Here is a 17,912-nt window from a genome sequence, read left to right as displayed (position 1 = left end):
CAAGACAGCTTATAATTCTGAAAAAATGAGATTTGGCATGGGTCGGTCCTTGATACTAATTTTGTGGGGAATAGAAGTAATTATTGATATATTTGGTAAGGATTATATCTCAGAAGAAAAAACATAGAAAAACTATTGGTGCCACACAACAAATGTAAAAACAGTTGGGATATATCATGGAAAAATTAGGAATTTCCAGCACCAAGTGTTGCTAATGTTGTAAATAGGAAAAACGGTATGGCTAATTAAATCTCATTGATGTATTTTAAACCTCAAGAAAAGGCTGGAAGAAAGACTAATTGACCCCGAAAAAATGAAACCCTTGTTGCAATAAATTCTGCTAGGACAATATCAATTTCCACTACAAAATTGTGGTACTTCCATGTGTAAATATCTTTGTTAGGGATGAAAATACATTTTTAGCATTTATTAAAATGCTAGAAACATAGGAATAATCATAGAAATAGTTTGGCACTTCTCACAACAGTGAAATCAATTTTGCTGAACTCGCTGAGGACTTGGCTGTCAATTGTTGTAAATGTGATTTTTGGATGCGTATACGTGTTTATTGTATTTTTGCCATTGAAATGCTTGTTCCGAGGAAAATAATGGTGCAACATAAAAATATAAAACTAAAAAAATCCTAGGATTAATCTAGAAATTATTCACGGCTCATGCAATTGATTAGGGCCAAAGGCTCAAACTTGGGGTGGCGTGTGGATCCAACAGTGTGCAGTGAATCCATAACGATTGGAGGTAATCCTGAGAATGGGGTCGCCGAAAAATGGGGTCACCGAGAAATGTAGGTCTCCAAAGGGTGTGGGTCGTCGGAGAATAAGAGCCATAGGGGGGACTAGGAATTTGATAGAATTGGGGATTTTGAGGGGAATTTCAGCTATGTATTAGACTGATTGGGTCAAGGGCTGTACTTGGCGATTGTAAAATAGACAGAGAGTTAAAGATAAGTATTACGGAGTACATGCCATTTTCTACCAAGTTCATTTGGGTCGGAAGACTAGACTTGATGATTGTAAAAGAGATAGGGAGTTATATGTAAATACTGTTTGGCCTTCGAGGTGTTGTTTAGACTAAAATGTTCCCGCTTACCAAGTTGCAAGTTGATAGATATAGCTTTTGCAAGTTTTTGTACTGCAATGCTCATTGCTACCAAGTTCATGTATGGTATGTGTAGCGTTATATCTTTATCTTAATGGCGCCATCTTAAATATCGTAAGAATTTACTTTAGATGTCATCATGTGAAATCTAAAACCAAACATTTTTATCCGGCCCATTTTGGCCCATTGGTCCTCCAGGCCAATTTAAGAAGCAATGCAAAAGAGTCCAACACCCTAAACTTGGGCCGCTCACCGAGATCGGGAGAATCCACCCCACCGAGTGGAGCAAAGGGGAGATGAGCGCGGCGGCGGGCGGGCTGCGGCAGCTGCTGACGGCGGCGGTGACGGCGGGGGCGGCGGAGGCGCGCGCCGCGGTGTTCGGGCACGCCGTGAACCCGACGGGGAAGCGCGCGGCGACCAAGCTGCTGCGGAAGAAGCTCGTCGGCGAGCAGCTCGCGCAGTGGTACCCCTACGACATCAAGCGCGACGACCCCATCGTCATGGCGCGCGAGGAGAAAGAGTAAGCTCACCGCTTCTTATCTCTCTCTAGTGCGGCCGCGCCGTCTTGGGCTCGCGCTCGCCCGCCGTGTGTTCGTCGTTATGCTTCCATCCCTCAGGGAGGTATCGTTCACGCCCGTAACGTGTTTGCCGATATGCCTCGTCGCCTCGGTAAATCATGAGGTGGTGGCTCTGTATGTTTTTGTTTTGTTTTGTTTACTGACGTCATAATAGCTCGGTTATCCCTGGTACTAGGAAATTTGTGGTGACGCTTAGCACAAATGATTTATTTTCCTCAGCGTCATGGGAAATGTTGCGGTGATTTTATCAATGCATATGCTATTTTGCGGTTGTATCGGAATGGTGATTGGCACGCACTTGTGAATATTTGTAGTAGTCACCAATTCACCACGTAGTATTATCTCTTATTTTGCTGGCCACGAATGCTTCAGTCAGGCCAGTTCTTGTGGTCTGTTAGGCAGAGGTAACTGGAGTATTGATTGTACGCATGAAAATGCAAGTCTTACCATATGCATAGGTTGTTTTACAGGCATGTCTTTTCTGTTTGGCATTCAAGTAAGCACCTTTCTGTAGCTAGCTAATTCCTGGATAGCAATGCGTATGCTACTTTCGTTCTTCTCAATCTATCATTTCTCTGCTGTTACAAGTAATGATTTTCAAATATACTCTATATGCTTTGTCAAATCCTTGCCTACTGCAGCCTTGCAACTGAAAGGCCAAGCATCATTTTCTGGCTTCATACTGGTTGTTTGTTTACCTTTTGTTGTTCCCTTTAGAATGAATTCATTGGTCATCTACAACAAGCTTGAGACCAAATTTCATCTGAAACTTTCTGATGTTGTTGCATTGTGCCTAAACTAAATTGATTGATATAATCTTAGCCAGGATAGTTTTTTCATGTAACTAGAAGTCAACAGCATGGGCAAATTTTTTGTTCTGATCGAGAACGTAGTTAGTTATCATAGTGTATCCTGTTCTGAAATGCATCACTAAGTTATAGAGTAGCAGATCAATGTTCTGACCATTTTCAACTCCCCCTCGGTTACCTCCATTACTGTGGTATTATGCATAACAGTCATAGACAAAGCATTTCCTTCTAGAGGGTTGCTTTGGTGTTTAGGAGTGCAATGTGATGCGTCCATCTTAACAATTTTGCATCTGTTTCTGTGCAGGCGTCTTTCCAAGCTTGAAATGCTCAAGCGTCGTGGGAAGGGTCCGCCAAAGAAGGGACAAGGAAGGCGTGCGGTCAAGAGAAGCAAATAGTCGCCTCACTTCTGTTTCATTTTACTACTGATTTGGCAAGAAATGCTGAAATGTATTATGCATTGCTACCAGTTACATTCTATGTTAGGTCAATCATGCTTTGTTTTGTTACTGACTCTGGCAAATATTCTGCTGAACTACTAAAATGTTTTGTTTCTCCTCGTCTAAACACTCGTTTGTGTGTTTCTGCTACTTGAAATGCAATATGCGTCAACATTGAAATGCAATATGCGTCAACATGTGCTATCTTATTAGATGGGGATACTTTATGTTTCCCCAGCGACAGCCGACCAAAATGAAACCTGGTAGAAAACCCTGCTCTGAAATTCTGAATCTGCTTGGCTATTGCTGCCGGTGAAGACAGATGGTACTGCGAAATTTCCCATTTCGCAGATTTCTGGTTATTTTCATCACTTGATCCCAAAAAGATTTACACTGCATTGTTACAACGGGAAATACTACCCAAGTATGAAAATTCCCAGTTGCAAGGAATCAACTGCCCTGTACAAGTACATCGCTGAAATAGCGAAACCTGAATCTGAAGTAATCCAAGACACAACATCTTGGCTTTCCTGATCACGCAAGAAAAGAATCAAGATTCAAGAGCTCTGCTAAACTTGGAAGCAAAGAAACCCCGCAAGCTACGGCTTCCCTATCACTACTTGCCAGCCCTCCGATCGATCCCGTGCTTAATTACTGCCCGTCTCCGGCAGCGGCAGGCACCACGGCGGCGGCGGCGGGCCTGACCCTGGCCCGGGTCAGGACGACGGTCATGCTGCCTCTATCGAGGCTGACCATGTAGGCCCGGTCGTTGCGGATGGTGACGGTGCCGCCGCCCACCCAGGCCCCGTTCCGCAGCACCTCCACCGCCGTCCCCGGCGCCAGCAGCGGCGGCAGCGGCACCCACTTCCTCTTCCGGACCGCCTTCTTCTTGGTCCCCGCGCCTCCGCCGCTCGCCGGCGTCGACGACCCCTTCGCCGCCTTCCACGGCGGAGGACGTTTCACCGCCGCCGCCGCCATGATCGCGCGCGTGATCCGCTTGCGGCTTGCTTTGCTTTGCTTTGCTTGGATCGAATTAACCGCGCGGGCGAGATTGATTGAGGAGCAGGAGGGTCAGGCGGTGGTGCGGCGCGTTAATTATCTGGTGACTGTGAGCGGACGCCGGGGCTGAGCTTATGTAGAGAGGCGAGGGCGAGGCTGCCTCTGTTGGAGCCGGAGTCGGAGACGGAATCGGATTGTTGAAGCCCGGATTTTTTTTTTTGAACTGTTGAAGCCCGGAATTAGTTCCACACCGGCCTGCAGGGGTTTGTTATGTTTCCGTGAAAATCTGACCGACTGGATTCCTTCGGTCCGGATTTGATTTACGGGGCCTTGGGAGCCGTACGATCTTGCGGCCACATGATCTAAGTGACTAAGTTAATAAGTATGGAAATTCCTGCGTGTGCTGGAAAATTAAGGAGCTAGCTACTCGTGGGGGTTAGCTTAACGAGCCAAGCTTAAACCTACGTCTGGCGAGACGAGCCAAGCCAGTACGTAAAGCTTGTTTTTTTTAGAAAATGGTACTGTACGTAGCTAAAGCTTGTAAAAGGTAGAAATACTTTCGCTCTGATCTATTCGAACAGGCATGGTAACAATGCCAAATCACAGATTCATTACTTCCCTGTTTCCAGCTTCAGATTGCAGTTTGAACAATTTTACTCGGACGCAGCTTGTTCTGATGCCATATTACAGGAGTAAAAGAAGTGGCCTGGGGGTTCTCAAGGGGCAGGAAGACGAGATCCCTGGGCCTGGGGTTGAATGGATATATGACTGGTGGATTTTGAGGCATGGTTTTTCCTCTGTTCCGTGAGACGGAACCTGAGGAGCTTCAGCTCCCCTTCATGTATTTTTTTTTTAACGAAAAGTAACGGCGTTGCGATTCGTTGATTAAGAAAGTAGAATGTACATCAAGAGCTTACAAGCGTGCCAAACGCACAGCAACCAGGCCACATCACTAACAAGAGAAAAAAAGAGTGAAAAGAGATGATCTAGACAAGACCTTGGGGGGGTCTGAACTTGCTCAATCATGTAAACAACATGGCGCCTTTCTAGCACTTCTCTCCTTCCAGATAATCCTTCATGTGTTGGTTTATGCATTATGGATGTTTTGGGCGAAAAAAAGAGCTCCAAGTACTGAATATCTCAGTTCTAAAGTCTACTGCGGAATGCCACCACTTAACATTTTCTGCATGTGTACTTACCTATTTGACTGTTTTTGTGTGGGACTACATAGAACAAAAGTACAAAACCCTTCTAATCTTTCATTTCTTCATGTTTACGCAAAAATTGGGCAATTTTTTTAGGACAGGACTAGGGAGTGCTCGTGCATTTTTAAGATGCCCAGGGTGCACACCCAAATATGGCAAGTCATGTCCTCCCAAATTTAAGAAAGGAAAGCACAAGTCCCCCTCTAGATCCCGCGTTGCCTCCTTCCTCCTCGCGCCAGGATTTTGGCTGCAGCGTCAGGCCCACAACAGGCTGTGAAAAAGTTGGCACCCCCGAAGCAAAAAAAGACCAACAAAATAAGAGAACGTATCCCCCACCTTCATCTACCCGTCCCCGATCCCATCTTCTCCAGCGGCTGGATTCCTACTTGGTAGCAACTTTGAAGTTTGATCCAAGCAAAAGAAAAAAAGAAAAGAAATGGGAGCGCTGGGATTTTGAAGGTACTACAACACTTTCTTCCTCCCTGTACAAAAAAGCTAGAAAACTTGCTGACCTAAAGCCTAATAAAAGTTGGTAAGTTTTGCCTCCCAAACTGCTGCAAATCCCAGATATCATATCCCCATGGAAAAAAAAAGCTAATGTAAGCTAACCCATTAGGCAAAAAAAGGGGGAACTCCGGAACAGATCGAGTTGTTCATATGCACGAGCAAACTTTTTGCATTTGAAAAATGTTGCATGCATCCATAGCCCCCTGCCCCCTCCCTCCCTGAACCCCAGAACTGAAATCTGGGTGAGAAAGGAAGTCATGCTTCCAGTAGTTGTATTGCTGATAATAAATAAAAGAGTGTGAGCACACATATAGGCAAATCAAATGACCTGGAGAAAAAATAAGCATATGATGCTGCTCAAAACCTGTTAACTACAAACAACCAAAAGCAACAATCAAGTTCTGGAAGCCCCCATCAGAACTGATGCTTGTACTATACTTGACATATATGTTGTACCTCCCCACTTCAAAAACTAGCGACATGCCCGCCTACGATGAGGCTTGTACTTTACTTGGCCTATTTGTTGTCCCTCCCTCATGTTCTGCGATTGAAAGTTGTTGAATATATTGGTGCACTGGCCTCCTGCGATGAGGCAGTAAATCCCCATTTTCAGCATCTTTGGGTACTCCAGCTGCTTCTTTCTCCTCAATTGTATTCATGGATGCCTACTGCCAAAAAAAAAAAGTCTGCAATAAGGCTGCCAAAACTGAATAATGCTGCTACATTTCTTAGTACAGCCACTGTTTTGTCTACGATGAATACTCAATGATGCAGGACATGTAAAGTCTAGTCAAGGGAGAGCAATTTAAACAAGCAACAAGCTAAAAAGGCGTAGCTAGTCTAGCAAGTTCTGTGTGTATATATGTCTGGATAGCTCTGCACCAGCCTTTTGAAAATGTTTCTTTATAATTTAGCATTTGTTGCTTCATTCAAAGAGAGCTTGTTATTTTATTCTTCTGTTTCTGCCTTATTATCTGTTATTTTGATGTCGTTCTTTTGAAAATCATTCCATGGAATTTAGCATTTGATCATTGATCTGTCATCTGGGCTTGAACTAGTAATTTTTATAATTCAACTATCAATGTTCTTTGCAGTACTAATTAACTCAAGAAACCTAACATTGTTCTCCTTATATGTGATCAATATATCCAGGTCAGCGTTCCAAGTAATAGCATGCTGAACATCATGACTCTCCGTTGTGGGCACTGCACTAGCATGCTGTCGGTCAACTTGAGAGGAGTGATCCAGATAATCTGGGATGCTCAGAAGCTTGATTGTTTGTGAAAAAAAATGCCCTTCTAGCAAAAACTGTTTTCAACTAATTATCAACTAGTCAGAAATTTGGCAATATAATGCAATTTCTATTCAATGTCACAGTGAGAAAAGCACAAAAGCAGAAATGCATAACTAGTCCAACAACTACTAGTTCAAAAACTTGATAGTAAGCAACTTTTATTTGAAAAAGTGTGAGCGCCCGAGAGAAGCAACTTATTATTACAGAAGCATAAAAAAAAGCAAAAATTCAATACTCATTGAAGCAAAAACTGCTTCACCTAATTATCAACTATTCAAATATTTGATCATAATGCAATTTCTGGTCAATGTCAGGTGAGAAAAGCAAGTTATACACAAAAGCAAAAAAAAGCGTAGCTAGTCCAGCAACTACCAGTTAAAAATTTGGGTAGTAAGCAACTTTTATCCGGCATAGTGCCCCGGGGAAGTAACTAGTTGTCACAACAACCATAAAAAAAAAGGAAAACTGAATGCACAAGGATGAAAGAAGTTGCTTAATAAAATTGACTATGTAATGCAATTTCTAGTCAAAAAATTTACCTATCTTAAAGGAAAATCTAGAAAAAAGGGTGGCTAGAGTGGCAACTTGTAGTACAAAATTTAGGATATGATGCAACCTTTACTAGAATAGTTGAGCGACCAAAAAGTAACTAATCACACACTTAGTCTAGCAACTCATGACCCAGCAGCCGACAAAAAACAAATTAGCCTGACCTTACTACTAGATGGACACTAGATTGATTCGAACAACTTAGAGGGAACTTGACCAAAACTGCAGCGTGACCCAATCAGCATTTTCGGTTAGATACATAGACGGAAATGCAGTGATCTCGAATCGGGGCAAACCTAGAACCGCTCGACAAAAATCGATAGAAATTGGAAACCTAGAACCGCGCAACAAAAATCGCTACAACTAGGTGATAGTTTAAAGGTATTTGAATTCGAACTAGAGTAAGATAAGGCAAATTTGGAAAAGCAAATTCTCTATTCTCTATAGCAATTTTTCTATTCTCTATAGCAACTACTTTAAAAAGCGACTTCTCTATTTTGTACAGCAATTTTCAATGTATTGATAATGTAGCATTGTTTGGTCAAAGCAACTTCGTCTAGATAAAAACCTTGGGAGCCTCACCGTCTTCTCTAAGGTAGGCTCCACACCGGTTATCTCATTGGGAGCCTCTGCGACACTAATTTCAATCGGCGTCATGCAACACTACTACTTCTGCAACAAAACATAAGGGCAAGCAACATGGACAGCCAAAACAAGCAATGCAGGAGGTACAAATCGACGACATCAGTAACCCAACGAGATGCAAATCAATAACGCATGCGTAGACACTGGGTTGGAGAGAGGACTAACCGTGAAATTGGGAGAAAATCGGTGTGCTCGTTGCGCCCTCCGATCTCGTATCAGCTGCAGAACCCTGTTTGCTCAACCCACAGAAACGCGTCGTGCGACAGGCAGAGGCCCTCCCAAATCCCAACGCCGACCGACTGCAAACCCCCTATAGCGCTCGCCATTCGCTGTCGACGCTGCGGCGAGAAATCGACGGTGATCTCGAGCACCTCGTCGACCTCCCCCACCGCGTCGGCCAAGCTCCATCTTCCCCCGCCCCCCTCCCGCCCCTGGAACTCCGTCAGCCACACTGCCAAAAATACTCGCAGCCCCGTTCAACTCCCCTGTGGAGCTCCCGCCGCTTGCCGTGTTCTTCTGGTTCTTCGCCGACGCCCCCATCACCCGCGCGCATGGCTTCTCCGTCTCCGACCGCTTCCCCGACCCCGACCAGTCTGCGGCTGCACGGCAGCCGCCCCTGCCTTGATCTGCGAGCCCGCGGCAGGGCTGCCCCCATCAGCGCGTTCCAGGCAACTGGTGCCGGCGGGCGGGAAGCCGCCGCCCCGTATCAACTCGCCGGTGGCCGCCCCCGTCGCACCCAACCTCCCCGACGACCACAATCTGACGAGATTTGTTTTTGGGAGAGAAATGGGGACAGAAGAGAAACGGAGTCAGTAGGCAAAAATGTCCTGACATGTAGGGACCATAGTCCATGACTGGATGAGAAGCGGAGGCTGTCCTAAAAGGATCGGGCGGTGCGGCTGGCCCAGGAGAAATCGGGTGGTTCCGAAGCATGAGCTCCCGTTTGTTGGGATAGTGCATAAGCACTTTTAAGCAATTAGGATTTTTTTAAAACTTCTTAGTATGTATTCTTACGCCTAGCAGCCGTTTAGGTGTTGCATTGTCTGGCCGCCGCTTGGCCCTTCTATTAACTGATAATGCATCCGCCAGGATCCGTCATAAAGAAAAAAGATACATCAATTACATGCCACTGGAATTTCGAATTTTTTAAATCCTTCACCGTGTCGATGACAAGGTGGATCTGGGTGCAAGTGTAATCGACACACTGAGTGGCATGTATATCTTGTTTCAGCTTGCCGCAGAATACTCAGCACGAACAGCACAGTATGTTGAACCTTGATGTTGCTCTAAAGTTAATAATCCCTTTTGCTTTGACATAATAAATCAGGCGTTGCTGAAAAGAAAGAAAAGGCCTAGACGAGAGAATCGATAAATTTACATGAACTTGTGCAAGAACCATAAACTGCCAAAAAAAAAGATTAATGGAAGAGGCTCTAGGGCCTGTGACAGCGCAAAATTGGCGCTAGGCCTCGTTCCGTTTATGTGTCGGCTAAACTTCAGATCCAAATGGACTCCCATGATTACTGGAACAGTCGTCGAGACTTCTCCTCGTCGCTTCCCACAGCTGGGACTCAACTCCCAGCTTCTTCAGCTCGTGAAGACCTCTATCAACTTTGATTATGATTTCAAGCAAACAAAAAGCAAAAAGAGAGAAACTGATTATGATTTCAACAACATATTTAACACAAATATTGGTAATCAAAGCATTGGATAAAGTTATAGCAAAATATTGCAAGGTGATGCTACTTCTCACCATGGTTAAAGTCATTATTTTGGACAAAACAAAAGAATTGTGTGGTTCAATTGTGCAAAAGATGATTGCTGTATGTGTTTTTAATAGGGATTGTTGAACAAGAACAGGATCTTTATTGTTATGGGAGGGAGATACCTTCTACGACATCGCTTGTAGTAATTGGGTGATTGCCTTGTTCTATCCAAAACTGTAGTCGCTCTTCAGCTATATCTTCCTCTATATCATGATTTTTCGCCCGCCTCCAGAAGTAGGTCAACCATGCCTGTCATGTAAACGTTAGTTCTTTGACATAACTTCTATTGGAAATCACAACAGTGGGAACGGTTAGACACATATCAGAGACACGGGAACAGAAGGTACGAGTTCTCGTACAATATTTACTTCACATTTTCCTTTGGTTAACTTAGTTGATTATGTTTTTACTTCGACAAATAATGGAAGACATGTCTGCAGAGTTCATTTCTGAACTGGAAGCTACAGCTCCCTAGAGTTAGTAGATGGTGGTCAAAGATGTATGTCTAATAATGCCAAAATTTAACCATCTGTAAAGAAGTAGGGAACACCAACAAATAGAAATGACAATTTATACGCTGAAAAATGGGCTGACAGAACGAATTAAATGGATGATAGATCATATTACCTGCTTGAAGCGTACGTCTTCTCGCTCTTCCTCACTTAATTCTAGAACAAGAACATGCCCAGCACATAATTAGGAAAGGGAATCGATAGTGTTTTTCGTTGGTCACATATGCCAAGCAATCAGTGTGAAGAACTAACCAAGTGACTCTGAAGAGCTGTGGCCTTCAGCAGCAGCTGCGCCTGCAATAGGAATCTCAGTCATCATAAAAAAAGGGTTAAAAGCATTCTTCCAGTGCCATCAAGTCGACATAGCAATTTCTTCTTCAGGTGGACAGGTGAGTTGGCAGGGTGATTCTACGAAGCAGCCCTAATCACATAAAACAAAGTGGCAAACTTCCTGTGGTTCTTCAAGAAATACACTCAAACCATTGCACTAAACATCTACCCTAAAGTTTAGTTTTTCCTAATATTTTATCCTTCAGTGATTTTCCTATGAATCAATAGTATTAAGTAAGAACCACCTCTTGGTGTGGTGTGGATTTGTGGGACCATGACTCCACCCACCAGGGTTCAAATCCTGGTGCTTACAGTTACCCAATTACACGGCCTAGTGCAGTCAATATGGATTTAGTGAGATTCACAGATTTATCCCTGATCTTCCATCATTCTAGCGTGTGATTAGGATTTCCATTGTGTGGGTGTGTGCATGTGTGGTGGAGGTGTGTCCGTTTGCATCTTTCTTGTAATTGCAAAAAATATACAATATAAATATTAAACTACTCCCTCCGATCCATATTACTTGTCTCAAATTTGCCCAAATATGGATGTATCTATGTTTAAAAAGCGTCTAGATACATGTAATATTTCGACAAGTAATATGGAGCGGAGGGAGTAGTTCTTTTCGTGCAATGACGCTTTTTCCCATGGTCTTATATGCACTGTCAGCTTGTTGTACCACATTAGGAATCTGACAAAATTGGCTCTCGAATGCCCGATAGATGTATGTGTCCCACATCACACTGTTTACACCACCACATCGAGTCTGAGATCAATTCCCTATGTACTAATTGCTGAGAAATAAATACCGGAGTTTATTTCTTTCTGGAAATTTTATGAGTTAAGCTTAGTAGACAGAGAAAATTTGCTGTTATCCATCAGAAGTCCAGAGACATATCATACAATAGAATGTTAAATATAAAAGTATAAGAAATGAGTACATTTTGGAGAAGCCACCTGAGAGAGGTTTGATACGTCGATGTTCTGCTAAAGCAAGCATGATTGCATCTTCTACCTTCAAAGGGAATATTAGATTATTCATACTGCAATTAAAACTAGAGACATAAACATTATTTTTCTGCTTTATGAGAATATATATGTGGAAAGCAAATTTAGTGACACATATTGCATCTAATACTCCACAATGACACAAACTAGTATAGAAGAACTCTAAAGCTGGACAATCCACTTTCTATTTTCGCCAAGTAGAACCAACATTTTGTAACACTGAATCTGATTGAGAATAAAAATAGAAATATTCATAAGAATGTTCTAGATCAAGATGAGAATTAACACTAGGAATTGCTACACCACTTTATACACAATGGAACGTAATTTTGTTTATTGTGCACTATGGATGTCATCAAATTGATCATTTGGACATGCCTCTGAAAGAAACACATAGACTGACCACAATCAAGCTAAAAAAGTATATAAAAAAACCTTGAGGGAAGCTAGTTCACGCAGTCCTTTCTCAACTAAAAGCATGCTTTCAATATTTCCGTCTCCAGCCGTATCGTTTACATCATTATCTGCTATCACATGAACAAGACAAGAAAAGAAGGGATATGATTAAAATCAAGATTTTATAATACCTTGGGTACACTTACAAATTGATGCTACATCCTTCACATCACTTCAAAATAAGAAAAATATATTAACCCTCCAGATGAGATCTTTAGTACTTAAGTACGAAATGTAAGTAACTTCTTTCAATAAGAGAAAAAAAGTGCATTGAAGTAATCTTTTAGTTGCAGGGTACAAAATGCAAAGTGAAAACCCACATATTTTGCAGCAAGAAATAAGTACCAAAGAATGAACATCCAACTTTGAGAAACTCAAACACATTCTGAAGATATATTCACTTCCAGCTTCATTTTTATTTTTACAACTGAATCCTAAAAGGATTTTCAATTTGTAGGTTATATGGTGTCATGACCCGTGGGGTTGTGGCACTCACTTCCAGTGTTTCAGGACATAAGCAACATCTTGTATAGCCTGTGGGAATCTGGCGCTCACTTGTATTCAGGACATAACATATATAATCAAGTACTTGCAGAGTAATGTAAACATATCAACAGCTTCAACTAATCATAATAAAGAAACCAAAAGATAAATTTCAAAAGGGAATCTGACCTGATAATGCTCCATCTCTAGCTTTTTGCCCAATTGAAAGGACAACTTCAAGTGCAAGTGGTGCAACTGAGGTCCAGTGTGCCAGTTTTTCTTCAGCAATATCAGAATGTATTCCTAAGATAAACACCTAAGCATTAGCCAACCAATTTTAACAGTTCATACTTTTAAAACAATTGACTGCTGATTATGGACTGGTCGATTTTTCTCATTAAGTATATAAAATTTGAAACTGTTCACTTTCCTCATATTCATTTGTAATGAAATGTGACAGTCCAGATAGGAATTGAACGAATCACTACATGATTAACTTAGCAAACCATTTCTTTGAAACAGGACTATGTGAAGTGTGCGTGGCAATTAGCTTGTGAATATTTAAGGACAGAACAGGCAAGGACAATAATGCAGCAATTAAAAAATGGTGGTCAGTTGGTGTTAAAGGATTTCACAAATTTACTTCCTTCCATGTTAACCTTTGTGCTGCAATATAACAAGTTAACAACTAAAGAAATTCATGACATTAATTAGAATGTACAGAAGAGGAAATACATCTTTGTAAATGGGTACTATCAGTGTGAAGATAATCTCAGTACCAAGTCTAACACATAGTTTCCAGTAGCGAGCAAGCCAACATCTCTTTAGCACCACCTCCTCCTGATAAAGGATTTTCATGAAAATATCCAAGAACAAAGTGCCAAAATATGAATAGGCTAGCAAGCCCTACGCACCATTTCTTCTTGTGACAGGATCATTCTATTGGCTGTTGCCTGAAGAGATCTCAGTTCTGATCCAGCACCTCTTACACGCCGAGATACAGATGTGACCATATCACTAGAAACCTACCCAGCAGTGTAAGTTAAAGTTGAGACCTGCCGAACAAACGTAAGAAATCATTCGGTAATAAGGAACCAAATTTGATGAACAGATCCACCTTTGCTTCTGCTCGGAGGGCCGTAATCTCATCGTAGCTTGCGCTATTACCCCTTCTTGAAGCAATCCTCAGTGAAGCCTACGAGAAAATTTACTCTCACTTTTTTAGCGTTTCCTCAAAATTTCAAGCTGGAGAAGCTGAGGATAGAAACATACCTTTCTCTGTTCTAGTGCTGCAGCCTTTCTGAGAGTCAAGATGAGAACGTGTTTTAAAATATGAACAGCTTATAGATAAATTGGAATGGTGCATTTGAGTAACTCCACATACCTGCTAGCCAAACTGACCTCTGGTTCTATGGAGTCACTAATAACAGAAGCCTGAAATATGAATAGCAAAATCGATCAGCACAGAAGATGGATATAACACATGATAGCCAACACTGTGATGCATAGGGTTTCCAGAATTAAGAGATTAAGCTAATAAGTTGTGTATACGTCTTTAGTGGCTCAATAACTTGTTCAGCTATGGCCAGTAGGCGGCCTGCCCAATAGCAACCAAAATCCCTCCTCTACATTTGAAGCATCTGAGTCATACAACTTACTTCCTCCGTCCCAAACTAAGTGTCGCAATTTTGTCTAGATATGTATGTATCTAGACACATTCATTGTATAGATTCGCTCATTTTGAAAGAAAAAAGAGGAAGTACTTATTCGGAGCATAATTGAGTTAAAGGGACAAATGGCATAGTTATGCCTTATCCTTTTCCTGAGTTGTTGTTGTTATGTAAAAGATAAACCCAGATGTGACACAGAGGTGTTGAACATAATCCTAGTGCTTACTTGACACCGACAAGAGGAATACAGAAAATTCCATCTAAAGAACATTAAACTACATTTAGTAACAGAAGAGCATATTAAGAGGGAGCCTAGAAACAATTCTTGCATATATCCAAATGATCATGCAGGCGTAGCACCAGCCTCCAAGGTACAAACAAAAGTAAAGTATGGTAGGATTAAACCAAGTAGTATCAGAAGGCAATACTTAAATTCTGCAATTTTTCTCACAGAACTGAACCTGTCTCTCCATGTGCACAGACTTGACATCAGCTTCCTCACTCCTGTCATCTTCGAGACGAAGCTGAGAAGATGCATGTCAGATAACAAGGATGTTGAGTGCTTCCAACATGTAGAAGTAGAAGTAAAATACCGAACGTGATTTTATCTCACTTTTTCGTACATGCTATCATTTTCAGCTTGAAGTGTGTTAAGCTGCAAGAAAGGCATAAATCACATGATAGGAATAACATTTCTTACATGCTTCCAACATGACAGGAATTACCTCATCTTGAAGAGAAGAAGAGGAGCGACGTCCTCTCATCGAGCTTCCAAGATCAACTGATCTCCTAAGGATAAAGTAGCTATATTAATTACCTAAAGACAATAAGTACTTAATGAGGTAGGTAATCGCTGTTAAAGGGACCTCTGAAAGGGATGTCACAGAAGTATAAAGAACATCTTGTTATGTAACTGTACACTAACCCTGGATTTAAATCTTGCATGCATTTTGTGTAAAATTCTTCTTTTTTGTGCAGGTTGAGTGCAGTTTAGTCAATCATTTTATAGAATTGCTTCTGTGTTGTGTGCATATCACAAAACTCTCCTAGCTGCTATTTCTGAAGTCTAAAGAAATTTTGTTACAGAACTCCAGGTACAGAATAATTCACTCCATTCTGATTCTATTCTAGCCGTGTGCCATCGAATTTAGTCCAAAGCATACCATGTCTGTGAACTTGGATCGACCATCTCCATATCAGATATTAAGCAATGTATATGTTTAAGTCTACACACACTAGGAGGTGGCGTTTCTGAAAATTTCCAATAGGTAATATGTGTTAAGATATTGTGAATTGTCAATTCCAGTCCCAAAGTATTGATAAAAATAAATATGTACAGATGTCAAAATTCCCATCCACAGTTAAATTACTAAATGAACATATAGCACGGATTCTTTGTCAAGTAAACTAGGATATGCTAAATAGTATGACACATAACTGTAGCCTCAAACAAAAGTAATAAGCGTGACTAATGAGATAACTAATTAATCACATTTGAATTAACACAACTTGTATGCAGTGTGCAGGTTATAAAATCCATATACTAATGTTAACATTATAAGCAATACTATCCACAGATGTTAATTTGTTACATATGAAACCTGTCATGTGCAACTCCTGAAACTAAAAATCGTGACAACACTGACCTTTGCTCCATTCGGTTTGGGACAGGAGATTCCGACCCAGCCCCACTCGTCGCTGGTCGGCCCGATTGCTTGATGGACGGTATCATCGGAACCGACTTCCCGGGCACGTACCGGTTTGTCAACGACAGTGGCCGGCTCACCACCGGTGCCTGATCCGCAAGGTAACGACCTATCTAAAATGCACACATTTACATGCAACCACTTATTACACCAAACGCATCATAAAGTAACAAATCGCAATTCATCCAGATAGCATCAGGGGCACATGAACGCGTGACGGGAAATCACACACATCACATCAGCAGGGCTTTAATTACATTGATCATATGAATTAGGGAGATGGGATTAATTTAGATGCTATGTGAAAAAGCTGGATCGCGCAGTTACCGAGGGGGAAGGGGAGCGGTTGGCGGGGCGTCGCGGGGTGATGGAGAGCTCGATGGGCGGGCCGGAGAGCTCGTACTCGTCGTCGTCGCTGCCGCTCCCGGCGTCCCCTCCGCCGCCACCGCCGCCAACGCCGCCGCCCATGACCCGCGCGAGGCGCTGCGCGGCGGCGCGCGCGGCGCTGTTCCGCGCGGAGGCCCCGGCCGCCGCCGCACCCGCCCCCCGGCGGCCGACGGTGGAGGAGGACCCGGCCCCGCCGAGCGACCCCGAGCGCGAGTGGCGGGTGTGCACCGGGGACGCCGTCGGGGACCCGCCGGGGGACGTCTGCGCGCTGCTGGCGCCATGGTTCTGCTGCTGCTGCGCGTACACGCCCCGCCGCCCGTACCCGCCGGGGCTCGCCGGCCGCGACGACATGCGATCCATCGGGCCGGATCGGAGAGGGAGAGAGAGAGAGAGAAAGAGATCTCGCGATTTCTCCGGGGTGGCTGTGATTTGATTGTGGAAATGGAGATGGGAATTGGTCGTGGTTCGTTTGTTCGTCCGTTGTTCCAACTCCGAAGGCGGGGGCGAGCGTTTTGGCTTCCGACCGTAACGGTCTCCAGCGGATTCAGCCACCCAAAGTCAAGAAGAAGTAACTTCACGATTTTGTTCGGCTGACACCTGAGCCAACATGTCGTGAGACCTACATGTCAGCCATTCAAAGTCAGATGAAATAAATTGACTGAATCCTTCTCATGGGATCTTTTGTGCTCTGGTGTGCCGCGTGAAAGCGCGGCGTGAGTCCAAGGCCTTCTTTTTGTTAGGTTTTTATTTTATTTAACTTTTTTAGGTGAAAGAGTTTTTTTTCTTAGAAGAAGTATAGATTTTTCAAAGCATAAAGTATAGCATATTGATGCAACGATGGATAGAAAAAAAAAGATTTATTGATTCTATACAAAGACATCACCCGATGCACCTCAGGCGCTGAGTAAAAGGCAAAAGTGAGAGTTTTTTTTTTAGGAAAAGACGGTCGATCCCCGTCATTCGATTAGAAAGAGTAGAACTGTAGAAAGAGATCCAAGGTGGATCCCGGGAGGAAAACGGAAAAAAAAAGAAAAAGGAAAAAAGCCAAGAGGGGACTAATCTCCCGGGTCGCTGGAGCACGCTTGAATGCGAGAGCGGATATCCTCCCGGATGAGGAAAGCAAGCGCGGGGGCAGGCATTCCAACCCCCTTAAAGACGCGCCTATTGCGCTCCTTCCACACACCCCACCAAGTGTAGAGGATTCTGCCACTAATGACCCGCTTGTCGGGTTTGGAGTGGCCCCGGATATGTTCCTCCCAGTAGACGTCTGCGGATGAGGTCGTGATGGAGGTAAGCGAGGTAGTATTGCTCCAATCCTGGTTGAGGTTCCAGGCCACCTTTGTGTAAGGGCAGTGTTGGCATAAGTGGACGATGGACTCCGGGTGAGGTGGCAGACAGAGTTGGCAGATGGGGTTGTGAGGGCATCCTCGGATGGCAAGGTTGTCCGCCGTCAGG

The 17,912-nt window shown here is 43.1% G+C and overlaps 2 protein-coding genes and 1 long non-coding RNA gene across 3 annotated transcripts; 1 reads left to right on the top strand and 2 right to left on the bottom strand.

The window, feature by feature from the left end:
- The first annotated feature begins 1,348 nt into the window (after positions 1-1,348).
- LOC100828192 lies at positions 1,349-3,097 on the top strand. The gene is made up of 2 exons (XM_003568895.4): positions 1,349-1,636; positions 2,808-3,097. The coding sequence occupies exons 1-2, from the start codon at positions 1,413-1,415 to the stop codon at positions 2,896-2,898; spliced, it is 315 nt and encodes a 104-aa protein (XP_003568943.1). The 5' UTR covers positions 1,349-1,412; the 3' UTR covers positions 2,899-3,097.
- Positions 3,098-5,890: 2,793 nt separating this feature from the next.
- On the bottom strand, positions 5,891-8,988 carry LOC104582751. The gene is made up of 2 exons (XR_730736.3): positions 8,305-8,988; positions 5,891-8,166 (listed from the first exon to the last, which is right to left on the bottom strand). It is a non-coding gene; the product is annotated as an uncharacterized LOC104582751 (long non-coding RNA).
- Positions 8,989-9,385: 397 nt separating this feature from the next.
- On the bottom strand, positions 9,386-17,006 carry LOC100835935 (coiled-coil domain-containing protein SCD2). The gene is made up of 17 exons (XM_014898220.2): positions 16,398-17,006; positions 16,011-16,183; positions 15,090-15,153; positions 14,978-15,019; positions 14,826-14,888; positions 14,079-14,128; positions 13,967-13,994; positions 13,812-13,889; positions 13,609-13,719; positions 13,474-13,534; positions 12,884-12,997; positions 12,191-12,279; positions 11,705-11,762; positions 10,670-10,711; positions 10,533-10,573; positions 10,028-10,154; positions 9,386-9,750 (listed from the first exon to the last, which is right to left on the bottom strand). The coding sequence occupies exons 1-17, from the start codon at positions 16,815-16,817 to the stop codon at positions 9,629-9,631; spliced, it is 1,683 nt and encodes a 560-aa protein (XP_014753706.1). The 5' UTR covers positions 16,818-17,006; the 3' UTR covers positions 9,386-9,628.
- Positions 17,007-17,912: the final 906 nt, after the last annotated feature.

Source organism: Brachypodium distachyon, chromosome 2 (genome assembly GCF_000005505.3).
Source record: "Brachypodium distachyon strain Bd21 chromosome 2, Brachypodium_distachyon_v3.0, whole genome shotgun sequence".
In the NCBI taxonomy this organism is placed as follows: domain Eukaryota; kingdom Viridiplantae; phylum Streptophyta; class Magnoliopsida; order Poales; family Poaceae; genus Brachypodium; species Brachypodium distachyon.
Note: the sequence above shows the minus strand (reverse complement) of the source record. Positions and strands in the feature narration are given on the sequence as shown.